Genomic DNA, 18,260 nt, shown 5'->3' on the forward strand with positions numbered 1-18,260 from the left:
CAAAACTGTGACATTACTGTGTGTACACACACACACACACACACACACACACATTCTTGATATATATGTATATATATCTCACACACATACACACACACACACTTAATGCCAGTATCACACAGGTTTGATTACTCTAGGTTTGTAGTGTGACTCTTCTAATTTTATTTTTCCTGTTCTTTTGGCTCTTTGGGCCCCCATGTAATTCCATCTGAATTTTAGGATCAGTTTATCCATTTCTGTAAAAAAGAAAAGGCAGTTGAAATTTTGGCAGAGATTGCACAGAATCTGTAGGTTGATTTGTGTCATATTGCCATCTTAACCGTAGCGAGTCTTCTGTGACAATGGGGCGTTCCGCTTAGACTCGTTACTAGTTTCAACACTGTTTTGTGGCTTTTAGTGTACAAATCTTTACACATCCTTTGTTAAACTGATCTGTAAAAGTTTTATTCTTTTGATGCTGTTATAATGAAATCACTTTGAGTTTGGTATATGGATCTTGTGTCCAGCAGCTTTGCTGGGCTTATTATCTCTAAGAGGTTTTTGGGTTTTTTTGTTTTTTTGTTTTTTTTGTTTTTTTTTGGTGGGGGATAGGTCTGGGTTGTTAGGGTTTTCTGTATGTAAGGTCATGTCATCGTTGACTAGAGACAGTTTTATTTCATTCTTCACAGTCTAGGTGAGATGATCAAGTGCTTTATTTCCCTTTGTTCTATTAGTTTTTAGTATTTTAGTGATTGGTTTTTCTTATATTGAACTACCCTTACATTTCTGGACTGAATCTTACCTTGCCATGTTTTATAGTCCTAGTATGCTTCTGGATTTGATTTGCTAGTGTTTTGTTGAGGATTTTTGTGTCTCTGTCCATAAGGGTTAAAGGTCTATGGTGAAATTATTTAGTTATCTTGTGGTGGCTTTAGTATAAGGTACTACTGGCTTCACAGAATGACTTAAGTATTCTCTCCTCTATTTTTGGGAAGAGTTTAAGAAGAGTTGACTTTGATTTTTCATTATTTCTTTTTCCTTAGATTCACTTAGCCAAGGTATAGTATATCATTGGTTTTTGATACAATGTTCAATGATTTATCAGTTCAGTATACTACCCGGTGCTCATTTTTCTTTAAATATTTGGTAGAAATCACCAATAAGGACTTCTGGTCCTGGGATTTTCTTTCTGGGAAGTTGTTAAATCCTGATTCACTCTGTTTATTTGTAGGTCTAGTCAGATTTTCTGTTTCTACTTGAGTCAGTTTTGGTGGTTTGTGTATAAGAATTTGTCCATTTTATCCAGGTTATCTAATTTATTGTAATATTTTTCATAGTGTTCCTTTATTCTTTTTATTCCTGTACAGTTGGTGTAATGTCCTCTCCTTCATTCTTGAATTTAGTAATTTGCGTCGTCTTTCTTTTTGTCTTGGGTTGGTCTGCTAACAGTTTGTCAATTTTGTCAAAGGAATCAAATTTTTGGATTTGTTTTTTCTCTATTTTTTATATTCTCTATTGCAATTATTTATGCTCCAATTTTTATTTTCTTCGGCTTGATGTAGGTTTAGTTTACTCTTTAATTTTTTTTACAGCTTTTATTCATTTATTTGAGATAGAGAGAGAGCGCAGAGGGAGGAGGAGAGACAGAATCTCAAGCAGACTCCACGCTCAGCATGGTGCCCAATGCGGGGCTCAGTCTTCTGACCCTGAGCTCATGACCTGAGCTGAAATCAAGAGTTGGACCCTTAAATGACTGAGCCACCCAGGGCCCCTATCTAATATTTTGATGTGAAAGGTTAGGTTGTTGATCTGAGACTTTTTAAAATGTCAGTGTTTACAGCTAGAAATTTCCCCTCCAGCACTGCTTTCACAATAACACATAAGTTTTGGTATGTTTTCTTTTTCATTCACCTCAAGGTATTTAACAGTTTGCCCTGTGATTTCTTCTTTGACCCATTGATTCAAGTCTTCCTTTCTGATTTTCTATCAAGCTGTTCTATCTATGATTGAAAGGATGGTATTGAAATCTACAACTATTATTGTCAAATTACCTATTCTTTGATTTTTGCCAATTTTTTTTTTTTTTTTTGCTGCCTGTATTTTGGGGCTTGGTTGCTGGGTACGTATACATTTAAAATTTTATCTTCCTGCTGCATTTATCTTTTCATGATTACAAACTGTCATTCTTTGACTCTTGTAACTGTGTTTTTCTTGACGTGTGTTTTATCTGGTAGTGCCGTAGCTCCTCCGCCTCTCTCACAGTTGCTATCATACTTTTACCTCTCTTTTTACTTTCAACCATTTTCTACTTTTGCTCTTAAATTTCCTTTACTACTTCTAATAGTAGGAACAGTTACACCGAAGTCTTGATGTCTAAGGAAAGAAACTATTAGAAAACTGTTGCATAGTATACTGTATGATAGGAGTAAAAGAAGTCTGTATTTTTAGAGGAGTCCGGTTACGCTGAAAAACCCAATAGTTACGGAGTAATAACCATGCTTATATGAACTATTTCGTCGGTATTATACTACTTTCAGTTCATAAGACACTCCCACACTCTCCTGGGAACATAATCTCGGTCCATCCCTGGGCAGTGTTATTTATGGTTATGGTGCCAGGTTGATAGTGGTGGAAACCAAGGCCTGAAGCTCCCACAGGTCGTGCCCAAGCTCTGGAACCCCCCAGGCCATGGGGTCCGTCCTATCCAGCAGATCGAGGCTGAACACCTCGCCCCATTAACCTTCAGGTCCCTTGTGGGACCATGTCTGCCTTACCACCAGTCCTCTGAAGGAAAGTGAATGGAACCGGTCTCTCATTTAAACCTTGTACATTCCACTGTCATCCTCACAGGGGTTGTCAGAGGCCTTAGAGGGGCCTCAAGGACTAAGACAAGGGCACCAGAGTCCTGATGTGACATCCCTGAGCCGTGAAGTGGCTGCTGTATTTTGTTACTAAATGTGTTCCCATGCTGTCCCCTTTCTCCATTTTAGCACGATGGGACCATGGCACCACAACCAAGAGGCCAGGAACAACCAGAGCTCCGCCAAAGCCTGCAGGTAATATGGCCCCTCTGAGGAGAACATTTATATTCTGGCATCCTCTTTCAGTGAAGGATTTTGGAACCTGGTGCTTCTTCGTGACTTTTCTTGGAGTTGTTTCAGCTTTCTCCAGATGGGCCACTTTACTGTTCAGACATCCCCACTGATGTGGACAAAACAAAACAAAAAAGTAAACCTTGCCTTGGGGTGGGGGACACAGTCATTGCTCCCATCTGGGAACTTGTTACTAGTACTTTCTGAGCATGCTACCATGTTTCTGGAAGTGGATGACTACCATTCTTCTGGAGAGACCGTCATGACCAAAGAGAGAGTTACCCCTGCTCTGTGATTTGCTCTCCTGTCTTCACATTTCCACCCTCGAAGGGCTTCTTTGTGACCATGCAGCCTCTCTGTTTGTCTGGTCTGTGGACTCTGCACTTGGTTTTGAATCTTGGGTCAATACGTGTAATCAGTGAGTAGACAGTTAAAATGGTCTGTTTGCTGTCATAAGCCAAGCATACACAGAGATATAAATTAGTTGAGAAAATGGTAATACAGTGCAGAGACTGAGAGCAGCAACTCGACTCATCTGTTGGTATTTTCATTACCAGCGTCTGTGGGAGTGGGAACCCAACTTAAGCTTCTTTGTCTGAACTCACCGATTGTGTCGATCAGTCGAACCCAGGAGTGTTTTGCATTTTTCAGACTCTTGTACCCAGTTGTTAATCAGTTGGCTGTTTCCTTTGTGTTTTGACGCTCACCGAAGGTAGTGCATTTGACTTGGCCGATGCTTTGGATGACCCGCACGACGGCCGCAGGAAACCGAGCACGGGGGGTGGAGGTAAGTCAGAGCTGGTTGGCAGCACTGGCCGGCACGGCGGCTCCCCGGACCTTGTAGTTGCTCATTAACTACAACAGCCCTCAGCGTTCCCCTAGGACTCAGGGTGCTTCAAGGCACAGAACCCTAAAATAGTAGTTCTCAAACTTTTTGGTCTCAGGATTCCCAGCATCGTTGAGGATCGCGAGGGCTTTTGTTTTCGTGGGTCATGTCTAGCAGTATTTCTCACCTTTGAATGTAAAACAAAACAAATCTTAAAATATTTATTTATTTAAAATGAACAATAATAAAATGTCATATCTGTTAACAAACAACATATTTTTTATGATAACTGCTTGGCAAAGACAAAAACAATTAAGTGACAAGACTTTTGTGTACATTTTTGAGAATTTCTAGGACATCTTGGTGGAAGAGCCGGATTCTCACGCCTCCTTCTGGATTCATGCCTATACATTGTTATAGGTTGTTCACGCAGTTTTTTCCAGTGGTAGCGTGTTGCAAATTGTACTGCAGTATCACAACCGTTGATTGATACACTCGTTCCAACTCCCAAGGTTTATCCGTCCTTGCATGTGTGTTGAGGCGTACACAGTTTTGTCACGCGTTAGAGTGATTCCAGTGTGTTCTCGTACACACCCACCCCGGGTCAGGAGTTTGGGTTCTGTTTAGCGGGGTCCTCCACTCTGTTTTCTGCGGAGCTGCAGGTGGGCTGTCTGCCAGGTCTGGGGTCTCATGTGAGGTCTGAGGCTGGGTTCGTTTTCTGTGGCTGCTGTAATGAATTACCACAAAGTTGGTCACTTAACCAACACCTGTGTTTTATATTCCTTGAGGTCAGAAATCTGAAATGGCTCTCATTGAGCTAAAGTCAGTGTTAGCATAGCTGTGTCCCTCCTGTTGGTTTCCTTGCCTTTTGTCTCATGGTCCTTTCTCTCCATCTTCAGAGCCAGCAGTGTAGTATAGCATTTTCAGGTCTTTCTCTCTCTTTTTAAAAAATATTTTATTTATTTATTGGTCAGAGAGAGAGAGTGTGTTTGCATGAGCAGGGGGTGGGGAGTGGCAGGCGGAGAGAGAAGCAGACTCCCCGGGGAGCAGAGAGCCTGACCTGGGGCTCAATCCCAGGACCCTGAGATCATGACTTGAGCCAAAGGCAGATGATTGACTGGCTGAGCCACCCCAGCATCCCTGACTCATACACACACTCTCTCTCTCTGTCTCAAAGACTCTTGTGATCGCATTAAACCCATCCAGATAACCCCGGATAGTCTCCCCATCTCAGTATTCTTTAAAAAACATGTAAAACCTTTTGCCCTGTTTGAGGTAATGTATTCTCAGGTTCTTAGAATTAGGACACTTCCGTCTTTGTATGGGGAGCGTTGCGTTTCTACCACGTCTGCCCTCTGGCTCACAAATACTCTTATCCCTCCCACGTGCAAAAGACATTCAGTCTGTCTCAGCTGCTTCAAAAGTTTCAGCTCGGTTACATCATCAACTCAGATTCCAAAATCTTAATTTAATCAGCACAAATGTCCCCAATCTCATCACCTAAATGATCTAAATCCGGTGTAGGTAAGGCTTGCAGTCCTCCGTATATACACCTGTGAAACTCCAGAAACAAGTTGTTGATCCCCCAGATACAGTAGAGGGGTGGGAAACAGCAGTTACAGATACTCCATTTATAAAAGTGAGGGAATGAGGCAGTCTCCCCCACTCGCTCGCACGCGCTCTCTCAGATAAATTGCCAAATCTTGAAAAAAGGGAGAAAATGTAAGGCATGAGAATTTTACCAGTTTCCAGCAATTTCGAAATCCAGCTGGGCGAGGTGCATGAGGTTCCAGGCCTGGGGACATGTGTGGTGGTTCACAGCTGTGCACTCTGGGCTCGCAGCTCCGTCCTCGGCATCGTCCTTCCCTTTTCACGAAAAATAGCACAGGTTTCCAGCGAGTTGTTCTGTCGGCCTAGTTTCTGCCTATAGCATTTTGGGAGGCTAACAACCTTCTTTGATTTTGTTCTCTGTTTGTCCCTCTTACTTCCAAGCCGCCAGTGTTCCTGTTGCTGTAAATGCTCCAGAACCTTGCAGATTTCCTGTGTGTGTCACAGAGATTGCTCCTTTGGACAAGAGATAGATCTTTCCAGTGAGGCGCCTGATATGTATAATCTCTTCAAAGAGCCTTGTGTGTGACTAAAACTCTGACCTTCTGAGCCCTCCAAGGCCCTAATAAAAGGTTGGCCAGCCATGCCGTTGGCTTTCTCTTCAGAGTGTGCTCTCTTGGCAGTGAATTTTATAGCACTTTTTGCAGTCAGGTTAGGATAGAACTTTCCCAGCCCCTCCAGTGCTGCTTGCTGTGTGCTGGGGAGTTCTGCCTTCAGTCTTATCTTTCCTCTTGCATTTGACTACGGGCAGTAGGAGGAAAGGAGGCCAAATCCTTAACACTTTTTTTTTTTTTGAAATCTCCTCAGCTGGCCTGTCCAAATTCATTATTTACAAGTTCTGCTTTCCACATAACCACAGGATGCGTCATTCAGCCAAGTTTTCTGCCACATCATAAGGCTCTTCTCTCTGCCAGCGCCTGTAGCGCGCTCCTCACCTCCATCGGAGTGCTCCCTGGCAAAGTCCTTAACATCCCTGTCCCATTCACAGACTTCACGATGCTTTAAGGACTCCCTGGTATGCCCTGGGTTTTCTCCAGCACGTTCTTGACGTCTTCCCGAGTCCTCGATAGCTGGCACTAGCTGTTAACATTCGTATTTCTGCTCACCGGCTGTTCGAGGCAGTCCCGGCGTTTTCCGTCAGGCTGCGTGTAAGTCCTTCCAGCCGTTGTCTGTTCCGTGTCTAGGTCTTTATTACAGCAGTGCCTTAACCCTACTACCGAAATCTACAGTTTCTTTTCACTGCTGGAGCAAATGACAGCGGTGTGCGGGCTTTAAAACAGCCCAGTTGCATCACGTTACGGGTCCTGGGGGTCAGAAATAGGATTTGGGTTTTGCTGGACCAAAATGAAAGGTCCTGACAGCTGCGTTCCTGCGGGAGGCTCTGGAGAGAAATCTGCTTCCGTGCCCTTTCCTGCCTCGGCCAGCGGCCCCTTCCCCCATCCTCAGAGCCAGCAAAGTAGCCTCTTCCAGTTTCTCCCTCACTCTCACCCCTGCTTCCCTCCTCACCTCTCCTCCTCCCACTCTCCTGCCTGTCTCTTCCCCTTTATAATTACCTTGGGCCTGCCTGGACGTTCCAGGATAATCTTGTCATCTCGAGGTCTTTAGCTTCGTGGCATCTGCACGGTCCCTTTTCCCTCACGAGGTGACCTAGTGGCAAGCTCAGTTCTGTTGGCAGAATTCACTTCTGTGCGGCTGTAGAGCTCGTGGCCGTCGCTTCGGGGTCTGCGCGAGAAGGCGCGCCGCCTCCGTTTAGCGTCCGCACGGGGAAGCTCAGGCTTAGCGCCCGGTGGTGTGAGAATCCCGCGGAACGCTGTCCCTTTCGAGGGACTCAGTCCTGCTGACTGGCATCCGATTTAGAGCTGCGGGAATCCCTTCGCTGCTGCCTGATCTTGGGAATGACAGTGGATCCTCCCGCACTCCTGGGGCTGGGACTACACAGGCCGTGCACGCTGGTATGGGCGGGGAGCGGGGCGGGAATGCTCACAGCCGTCTCCAGGTTCTGCCCACCATCTGGGACACTGAGGGCAACTGGCGTTCTCTTTCGACTGCAGAATCCAATGCCTCGTCCGACCGTTCGGTGCCCCCGCCCTGGTTCGCGTGGGGGCCGCTCGGTGCGTATGCCCTCGCGTTCGCAGCACGGGGCAAATGTCAGCCCTGGTGAAAGGGCAGATCCTACCTGAGGACGGTTATCAAAATGGTTATGACCTCACAGACCCCCAGGGATTCATGGAACATTCTTTGAGAACTTCTGGCCAAGCGCTAGTTATGAGACCTTAATCAGTTTTCCCTTAAATCGGTGATTTCTTCACCATGACTGTGCCGTGAGCACGTTATCTGCGGAGCCGGGGCAAGCACCACGGTCACCGTAGGTGTCTTCCGTTGTGTCAAGCTCTGCCTTCACAACCTCGCTTCCGTGGGCTGTCCTGGAAATTAGTTCTAGCTTTCCGGATGGCGATTTGCTGAAATCTTTGAGCCGTTCTGCGTCCAAGCATTGTCCCTGTAGGTGCCCTTCTGCGCCTGGGCAGCTGTCCCGTGTCCTCCATCAGCGCCGAACGCGGCATGGAAACCCCACGGCGAAACAGTTCAGATCGCTCGTGCGCTGCAGCCGCGTGGGAACGAGCGCGCTCTCTGCAACCGACCCGGCAGGAGTCAAGTCCCACAACAGAATCTGCTTCCGTGAAAACGCGTGCCAGCACGTGAGCACACGTGCACACGGGCGTGCACGTCTGAAAAGACTCGGAGTAGCCACCTCAGAATTTCTTTCAGTTCTGTACCACTGGATTATTTTTATATTGAGCATATATTACTTTTATAGTGAACTTAAAAAACACGAAAGCCACCTTTACATGAGGAAAAACTCTGGGTCATGGTCGCGTCCTCCCCTCTTTGTTCGGATGAGAAGGACTTGTCGAGGGTTCTGCTGCGAAGCTGGCGGGCCGACGGGACCGGGGCCGGGCTCCCGGCTCTTCTCTGGCGTGCTGCCGCTGCAGGCATGGGCGCGGGGCGGTTTAGCGTCGGGGCACACCTTGGCCGGCAGAGCCTTGGCAAGTGCCTCTTCTGATCCACAGGCCAACGTGCCCCGAAGACTTACCACAGTACCTCAGAACCCAAATTGTAAGCTTCGGCTTGTAGTGATCGCTGGCCTGCTTGGCAGCGTGCCCATGGAAGATTAGATCCACTGATCTAGAAAGATGAGAATGGGACTCTGGTGTTTAAGAGGGAAGCGCAGTGTGAGAACAGAAAAGCAGTGACCCCAGGCCCTCTAGAAAAGTTGTATTTTATACCCTCATCTCCAAGAGGCAGGGATGTTTGTCCTGTAAAGATATCCTCTCTCTAAGATTTTTCAGTGTGCCACCAACCCGTTGGGATCTGGAAACTACTTATGTATCCCACCTCATTCCTAGATGTTCTTACTTCCTGCCCTTCTGCCTGCTTTGCTCCTTAGTTTTTAAGATCGATAATAGACATTCCTGGGCCCCGAATACCAGTCATTTATGTATCAGATCTTTTTTTTTTTTTTTTCCCAAAAATGACCTTGATGCTCAAATCCGTGTTTAACTATTTTTTTTAACTATTTGAAGAAATTGTGAGCTCATGAAGGTGTAAGAAATACTACAGAGACATCGCGTGTCCCCTCGACCCACTTTCCCCGGTGGTGGCCCTGCAGATTCTCCCAGGTTAATTTCTACTCACGCGTATGTTTGTGTTTCAACTTTGGTGTAGTTTGTCACCTGGGTGGGTGCATGTGTCCACCATGACAGTCCACACGGAGAACACTTACATCACCATAAAGATTCTCTTGCTGCCCTTTTATGAACACCATCACCTTCCTCTCTGAAACCGCCCATCCTGTCCCCAGCCCCTAACCTATGTTCATTGGTAGAATCTGGCCATTTAGAAAATGTTGTGTAAATGGAATCATATAGTGTGTAATGTTTGGGGATTGGTTTTCTTTTCGACTCAGCATAATTCCCTTGAAATCTAGCCAAGTTATTCCAGGCATTGAAAGTTAGTTGCTTTCCCTTCCCAAATAGTGTTCCATGATGTAGATATACCACAGTTTATGAAGGCCATCTGGGTTGTTGCCAGTTTTTGGTTATTAAACATTTATATGCAGGTTTTTGTATGAACTTGAGTTTTCCATTCTCTGGGGTAAATGACCAGGAGTGTGATTGCTGGGTCATATGATAGTTGTAGGTTTATGTTTTATTTCTTATTTATTTTTATTTTTAAATTTTTTAAAAACAAATTTATTTATTTATTTGACAGAGAGAGACATAGCGAGAGAGGGAACACAAAGCAGGGGGAGTAGGAGAGGGAGAAAGCAGGCTTCCTGAGGAGCAGGGAGCCTGATGTGGGGCTCGATTCCAGGACCCTGGGATTATGACCCGAGCCAAAGGCAGACGCTTCACTACTGAGCCACCCAGGTGCTCTGTTTATTTTTAAAGATTTTATTTATTTGACAAAGAGACACAGCGAGAGAGGGAACACAGGCAGGGGGAGTGGGAGAGGGAGAAGCAGACTCCCCGCCGAGCAAGGACCCCAATATGGGGCTCAGTCCCAGGACCCCAGGATCATGACCTGAGCTGAAGGCAGATGCCTAACGACTGAGCCACCCAGGTGCCCCATGAATTTAATTTTTAAAGAATGTTGCCAGCCTGTTTCCCAGAGTGCTTGTACCATTTCACATCGCCACCAGTGGTAAAGGAGTGATCCACTTTCTCCACATTCTCGCCGGTCCTTGATGCAGTCATTCTGATAGGCATGTGGTGTTACCTCATTGTGATTTTAATTTGCACTTCCCTAATTGTATGTGCTTCTTGACCATCTGTATAAATTCTTCAGTGAGATGTCTCTTCATGTCTTTTGCCCATTTTCTAATCAGATTGTTTATTTTTTACTCTGATTTTTAAGAACTCTCCATGTGTTCTGAACATAGTCCTTAGTCATATGTGTGTTTTCTAAGGATTTTCTCCTACTCTGTAGCTTGTCTTTCATCTTTTTTGTTTATTGTGTTATGTTAGTCGCCATACAGTACATCATTAGTTTTTGATGTAGCGTTACAAGATTCATTGTTTACGTATTACATGCTCCATGCAACCTGTGCCCTCCTAATACCCATCACCAGGGTCACGCATCCCTCCACCCTCCTGCCCTCTAAAACCCTCCGTTTGTTTCTCAGAGCTCATAGTTTCTCATGGTCCATGTCCCACTCTGATTTCCCCACCTTCATTTTTCCCTTCCTTCTCCCAGTGTCCTCTGTGTTATTCCTTATGCTCCACAAGTAAGTGAAACCATTTGATAATTGACTCTCTCTGCTTGACTTACTTCACTCAGTATAATCTCCTCCAGTCCCGTCCATGTTGCTACAAAAGTTGGGTATTCATCCTTTCTGATGGAGGCATCATACTCCATAGTGTATATGGACCACATCTTCCTTATCCATTCGTCCGTTGAAGGGCATCTTGGCTCCTTCCACAGTTTGGCGACTGTGGCCATTGCTGCTATGAACATTGGGGTGCACGTGGCCCTTCTTTAAACTACGTTTGCATCTTTGGGGGTAAAACCCAGTAGTGTGATTGCTGGGCTGTAGGGTAGCTCTATTTTCAACTTTCGGAGAACCCTCCATGCTCTTTTCCAAAGTGGGTACATCAGCTTGCATTCCCACCAACAGTGTAGGAAGGGTTCCTCTTTCTCCGCATCCTTGCCAACATCTGTCGTTTCCTGACTGGTTAATTTTAGCCATTCTGACTGGTGTGAGGTGGGATCTCCCTGTGGTTTGGATTTGTATGTCTCTGATGGTGAGTGATGTGGAGCATTCTGTTGGCCATTTGTATGTATCCTTTGGAGAAATGTCTGTTCATGTCTTCTGCCCGTTTCTTGATTGGATTACTTGTTCTTTGGGTGTTGCGTTTAGTAAATTCCTTACAGATTTTGGACACTAGCCCTTTACCTGATATGTCATTTGCAGATATCTTTTCCCATTCTGTCAGTTGTCTTTTGGTTTTATAGACAGTTTCCTTTGCTGTGCAAAAGGAAAACAATCTTGATGAAGTCCCAATAGTTCATTTTTGCCCTTGCTTCCCTTGCCTTTGGCGATGTTTCTATGAAGAAGTTGCTGTGGCTGCGGTGGAAGAGGTTGCTGCCTGTGTCCTCCTCTAGGATTTTGACAGATTCCTGTCTCACATTTCAATACGTTTCAGTTTGTTGAGGTTGGATTTCTGGTCCAGGATACAATCTGTTCATGAAAGTTCCCTGCATGCTTTAACAATTACCTGTGCTGCGGCTGAGCAGAGGGTCCCGTCACACCAGCTACATCCTGTTCAGTTGATTGTGTTGTCAGTTCTCTGTCAGTGCGGGGTTTCATTCTGGTAGTTCTGTCAGGTGCTGACAGTGGGGCATTGAAGTCCCAGCTTAATTTTGGACTTGTTGCTCACTCCTTTTAGCTCTAACAGTTTCCTCTCTGTGTGTTTTGACGCTGTTGTTTGGCTAGGATTGTTCTGTGTTCTTGGTGGACTGACCTTTTATCATGATGTGACGTCTCCCTTTATACCTAGTGAGAAATCTCCTGTCATGTCTTACTGTATTTTTTATACTCTTTCCGGAAGATTTAGACTTACATTCCTTTGATCCACAGACAACCCCAAGGCCTTATCCAGAAAAGACAAGTAATGCATTGTAAATTACCTGGGCTGTTCGAGGATTACCTTATTGATCTGTAAAACTCACTGACGTTTTTTCCCCCCACAAATATTGCTCTTTCTTTTACCAGCACTTGCCATAGCAGAGTACTGTCTTTGCCTTTCTTCTCCTTTAAATTTCCTTTCCCTTCCTCAACCTCCAGTCATAGAACATTTTGTGGCACATTTTTTAAGCTCAAGAAAAGAAATTATTGGAAAACTCATCTGTGTCATGCCATGTAATTGTTGTGAAAGGAGTCTGTATTTTTAGAGGAGTCCAGTTACGCTGAAAAACCCAATAGTTACGGAGTAATAACCATGCTTATATGAACTATTTCGTCGGTATTATACTACTTTCAGTTCATAAGACACTCCCACACTCTCCTGGGAACATAATCTCAGTCCATCCCTGGGCAGTGTTATTTATGGTTATGATGCCAGGTTGATAGTGGTGGAAACCAAGGCCTGAAGCTCCCACAGGTCGTGCCCAAGCTCTGGAACCCCCCAGGCCATGGGGTCCATCCTATCCAGCAGATCGAGGCTGAACATCTCGCCCCATTAACCTTCAGGTCCCTTGTGGGACCATGTCTGCCTTACCACCAGTCCTCTGAAGGAAAGTGAATGGAACCGGTCTCTCATTTAAACCTTGTACATTCCACTGTCATCCTCACAGGGGTTGTCAGAGGCCTTAGAGGGGCCTCAAGGACTAAGACAAGGGCACCATAGTCCTGATGTGACATCCCTGAGCCGTGAAGTGGCTGCTGTATTTTGTTACTAAATGTGTTCCCATGCTGTCCCCTTTCTCCATTTTAGCACGATGGGACCATGGCACCACAACCAAGAGGCCAGGAACAACCAGAGCTCCGCCAAAGCCTGCAGGTAATACGGCCACTCTAGGGAGGGCAGTAAAGAAGGGTGCCGTGGAGCTCGCTTTGGGACAAATGTCTGAAGAGCTACCTATGCTTTAACCGATTGACTTTCTCTTGTATATTTTGGGGGCCCACTGCAGAAGACGACTTTGACTTGGCTGACGCCCTGGATGACCGGAATGATCTAGACGACGGCCGCAGGAAACCGAGCGCTGGGGGAGGGGGTGAGTCAGAGCTGGCCGCACACAACGGGCCGCACGGCGGCTCCCTGGCCAAAGCGTCACTCGTTCACCGCGGTGACCTGCAGAGCCCCCCGGGCCTGGCTGAGCTGGGAGCACTTCGAGGCATAGAAGAGAACCCTAAATAGTAGTTCACAAACGTTTTGGTCCCTGGACTCCCAGAATCATCGGGGATTTCAAAGGCTTTTGTTTCTGTGTACATTTTGTGCACATTTCTGTGTTGAAGCAGAAGAGCTAGACTCACTCTGTTTCCAGATTCCGTTGTAATGGATTGTGATGGCCGAAGTGTATGAAGGAAATCTGGCCTCATAGAATAGGCAGATGGAAAAGGAATATTTTAATTGACTTTTTAGATCATTGTTGTAGATATTCTTCGTTGTTAAGACACCCAGACCCGGCTGGTGGTGGGTTTTTACTGTTTCAGTGCAGGGCGGCATGTGAGACCGTATCAGTGAACTTTTCATACTTGATTCCATTAAACCCTCCAGCACTTGCTTGGACTTTCAATGGAATGTTTACCCATTTGTGGTTTTATATATTGTGCATTGGTCATTTGGAAATCCTGGTGTCCTGAGCTCTTTTGAAGTTCCAGATAGTGCCATGTCTCATTTGTTAACATCACCCAATCTCCTTAGATCAAGTCTTAAGTGTTGGGAGGCCGCTGAGCTCACAGAGGTGGATATAGGTTTTTTAAAAATTCTAAGTTGTGTTTGAAATCTTACCATTGGCAACAGACTCTGCCAGTGGTTTTCTTTGCAGTGACAGCCTCATTTCATTCATTTTCAGGAAAAAATCTGCCAAATATTCAAGCTCTTTTCCATTTCCTTATGTAGAACATTAGAGTTGTGTACTCTGTGGTTAAGCCAGAATCCAGTTTTCTCTTTCCTTGTGTTACTTTTCTGTTACCTCATAATGAATGATCACAAGCTTACCGAGTGAAGGCAGCACCCACTTACGGACTCACAGTTTCCTTTGGTGAGTGAGGAGTTCGGGAACAGTGAATCTGGGACATCGTGACATCACAATGTCGGTCCGGCCTGGTCTTCTCTGAGCTGGCGTTCTCTTCCACATTCGTGTGGCGGTTGGCAGAGTACATTTCCTTGCGGTTGTAGAACTGATGGAGAAAGACAGAGACCGGGGAGAGCTGGGAGGGGAAGACTAACTCTGTCGCTCCTGGTGTCTGAGCTCAGGAAGGCCTGCTTGAGTCAGGTCTACCGAGGATAATCTCCTTTATGATTCAGGCAAAGCCAAGCTGATTTGGGACCTTAATTACATCCGCAACATCTCGTCACCTCTGGCACCTCATATAACCCAGTCACGGGGGGGATAGTCACCTTGTTCATGATCCCACTCAACGCTCTAAGTGTATTTCTCAAAATTTCTGAAAAGTGTATTGTGGTATTGACATTCCTATTTTGTTTTCTCCAGGTTTTTCAGACAAGGATCTTGAAGACATATTAGGTGGTGGTGAATACAAACCTGACAAAGGTGAGATTACGAAAACTGATTTGTCCGAACCCCTCAGTCTCGTTACAAATGTGATTACGTGGTGACCAGATTAATTGAGCCTTTTTTCCTGAGCCTCTGGGATAGAAGAGGTTATTTCCAAGCATCCTGCTTACAACTCGGAGGGCTCACTTGGAATCATGTGGGCTGTGCAGCTCAAAGGATGGGGGCAGTTCATAAGCCAACTTGGAAAAGCTACGTGGTCCCCCTGGTGCTCCCAAGGCAAGGGGCCACGTGGCTAGCATGTCCATTCCAAGCCGGAGCCAGTGACTGGGATCCACCGCCGCCCCCAACCTGGGGCTCCTCTCACCATTGGGTTGGGAAGAGCAAAGCTCATCATGACAAACATTTTTTAGGAGACCCATAGGAAGTCTGACATCTTTTAAAATATCTTTTTAGTTTAAAATAGTTTAGAACACAGGGAGCCCGACTGGCCCACTCTGTAGAGTTGTGCCACTCTTGATCTCGGGGTTGTGAGTTCGAGCTCCACTTTGGGAATAGAGATTACTTAAAAAATATTAAAAACAGGTTTAAAATTCACAAGAAGTCAGAAAAATTATGCAGGAGAATTTCTGTGTGCTCTTCACCCAGCGTCCCCTGAAGATCGCTACTGAGCTTTTGTAACCGTAGTATGTTGTCAAAGCCAGGAAGCTGGCAGTGGTACCGGCTGTGATTAAGTCACATACAGACCCAATGCACGTGACATCAGCTTCTGCGTGTACCCGTGTGTGCATGCACACGCATGCGGGTCTATGAAATTTCATCGTGGGTGTAGATTTCAGTGGCCACACCCAGTCAGGATGCTGAATACGGAGCTGTTTCATCACCACAAGGAAACCCCCTCATGCTAGCCCCTCTTAGTCATGCCCTCTCCCTCCCCCCAAAATCACCAAAGATTTAAACCTTTTATCCTAATACACATCAAGATCTGATCCTACACTGAAGAGAATTAGCCAGATTGGATGTGTCAAAATAAGTTATGATTGGAATTCGTGATCGTTACTTGTGGTGGCTCCCTGTTTTGATGGTATGTTGTGATTGTAACTTGTAGTTACGATGCTGAGTTGTTATGGTTGTGACCGGTGTGATGGCAACATGTTGTGGCAGGTTGTGGTCGTGACTTACTGCGGTCATGTGTGAACGAGTTAGGAGTGTGTCCATTTGGGACCCTGCTACGCTCCCCATGGTCCTGGCGGTGGCATTAGCATTCTTTCAGGGACCGTGTGCCTTCCTTGTGGAACTGTGTTCTCTTCCGAGTAAAGGATACTGTAGTCACATCTGTCCTTCAAAACACCTTTCCAGACAATGTCATCTTGAGTAAGAAGTTCTAAAAGCCACTAAATGAAACTCACAGGTGTCAAGAGAACATGGAACATTTAAAGGGCAAACCCAGCAAATTGGCCAATTACTCCTGGGTGACAAATGGTATTTCCAGATGGTGAGATGTGGGCAGCGGTAGCGAGTGGGATGGAAGGCTGGATGGCACGTCGGGGGCTTCCTTATTATCAGTACATGTTTTAGTAAGGAGGAAGTGTTGGGAAATTCTTTAATTAGGCTCATGTTTGAACTTCTCATCGGAAGAATAATCAATTGTTAGCTTAAGTTATACCCTCCGTTGTTAAAAGCATCATTAAAAGAAAATAAAGGGGGTCCCAGCAGAAAATACAAGTGTGAGCCTGGTCACACATGGTCATGAGGAGCACATGATGAAATTCTCAGATATTCTCCTCTGTGCAGACATGCTAATGCCGTGCGTGCAGGTAAAACATCCTATTTCAATACGCGATGATCGTCAGCATAAAAAGACGATCCTCACTAATGTATTTTCCAACTTTGGGTCTTAGGCTCGTACACTAGACTCAACTATAGTTTTGGAGTTTGTTTTTGAAATAATGCATTATGTTATATAGGTTTTTTAATCAAGAAAATATTTCTGTCGGCCTTGCAGGAGCGCCCCATATTTTCCTTGTAGGTGATAGGGACAGTCTCTTATCAACAGGTCCCACCAGCCGCCTCCGTACCCTAGCATTTTCGCCCAGTGAGAAGCTTGAGGCCAATCCGTTTCAAGTCCTCTGTCTCCTCTGGGTCCACACCTCAGTGTCCCTAGTGACTTTCTGACGGTCCCAGCTCTCTGTCCCGTGTGGCCTCTGCAGTATTTGGCTTCGATGACCGTCTGCCACTTCACATTCTTTTCTCCCTGCTCCTCCTGGCCCTCTCCTACTTTCTTGGTCTCATTCCCTTCTTCCTGCATGCTGTTGCCTGCTGGGAAGGTCTCCCCGGGCGTCCGGTTCCGTAGATCGTTGCCTCCCCCCCCGGAAGTGATCGCCGTTAGAAGGAAAGATCTGCGTGTTGAGTGTGTTCATGACTTAGTGGAATGGCGCCACTTTTCTACCCTTTAAGTGGGCAGGAGCAGGCAAGTAGCGCGTGGTTGTCCACTAAACCGCGCGTGCGCAGGCGTCTGGGATTACCCCGTTCGTCAGCATTTATACGGACCTACAGGTGAGTGCGCACCTGCTCCCCGGCGGTGTGATCTGGCGCCCCAGGCTTGCTTTAGGCATCCCTTTCCTGCTTCTCCGTGACTGGGAGAAACCTAACGTGTGTCTGCGATTTGCGTCCTTGCTCAATTCTGGTATCAGCCTCCTGTACCTCTGGGAGGAACATCTTCACCGTTGAGAGCACAGCATTCATGTTGAAATCCTTTGGTCTTTCCTTATAGTTCCCAGTCAGAGCAGCCTTTGGTCGGCTCCTCTGTCCCTCCTCCCCCGTTCCTCCGGCAGCGACATCCGGTTGTCACAGCCCGCATCCCGTCCCGGGCTTGCCCGCGCACCTATTCCATGTTTCCTTTCGTTCTTTTGCTTACATACGTTCAAGTTCACTCTTCGTGGTGGACAACTGTGTGGGTCATTACAGATGCACTTGGTCACGTGTCCACCACCCAAGTACCGTACAGAACTGTCCTGTCACCGTGAACGTTCTTCTGACTCCTCCTCCCTGGTACTCAGCCGCTCTCCCTTCTTCAGCCCTAATCTGTTTCCTATTAGTGTATCCACTAATCTGTTTATTTACCTTCCACGTAGTTTTGCCTTTTCCTTAATGTCCTGTAATTGGAATCGGGCGCGCATAGCCTTTGCGGACGGACTTCTTTCTCTTAGCGATGTGCATTGAAGATGGCTCCATGTCTTTTCATGGCTTGACAGTGTATTTCTTTTAAGCATTGAATCGTATTCTGTTGTCTGGATGGAGCACTTTTGGTTAGCTGTTTACCTGTTGAAGGACATCTTGGTTGCATCTGATTTTTGATGATTGTGCATAAAGCTGCTGTAAACATTTATAAGCGCATATAGGGTTTTTCTCTTCATTTGTGTTTCCCTAATGAGAGGTGATGTTGAACGTCTTCTTCAGTGAAGTCTGTTGAGATTTTTTGCTCTTGTAAAAAACAAATCAGGGTTTTCGCTTTTACG

At 45.9% G+C, this 18,260-nt stretch overlaps 1 protein-coding gene across 7 annotated transcripts in view; it reads left to right on the top strand.

Annotated features, from left to right (window-relative positions):
* Window positions 1-18,260, top strand: part of CD99L2 (CD99 molecule like 2) — an 89,198-nt gene that overhangs the window by 57,645 nt on the left and 13,293 nt on the right. For 3 of the 7 annotated variants that reach the window (XM_047715849.1, XM_047715854.1, XM_047715852.1), the window contains exons 3-7: window positions 2,970-3,035; window positions 3,784-3,858; window positions 12,999-13,064; window positions 13,195-13,278; window positions 14,722-14,781. In XM_047715849.1, coding sequence (XP_047571805.1) covers window positions 2,970-3,035; window positions 3,784-3,858; window positions 12,999-13,064; window positions 13,195-13,278; window positions 14,722-14,781 — 351 coding nt within the window. The remainder of the gene's footprint in view (window positions 1-2,969; window positions 3,036-3,783; window positions 3,859-12,998; window positions 13,065-13,194; window positions 13,279-14,721; window positions 14,782-18,260) is intronic. The other 4 variants (XM_047715851.1, XM_047715850.1, XM_047715853.1 and 1 more) reach the window with 4 other exon arrangements.

Source organism: Lutra lutra, chromosome X, assembly GCF_902655055.1.
Source record: "Lutra lutra chromosome X, mLutLut1.2, whole genome shotgun sequence".
Classification (NCBI taxonomy): Eukaryota; Metazoa; Chordata; class Mammalia; order Carnivora; family Mustelidae; genus Lutra; species Lutra lutra.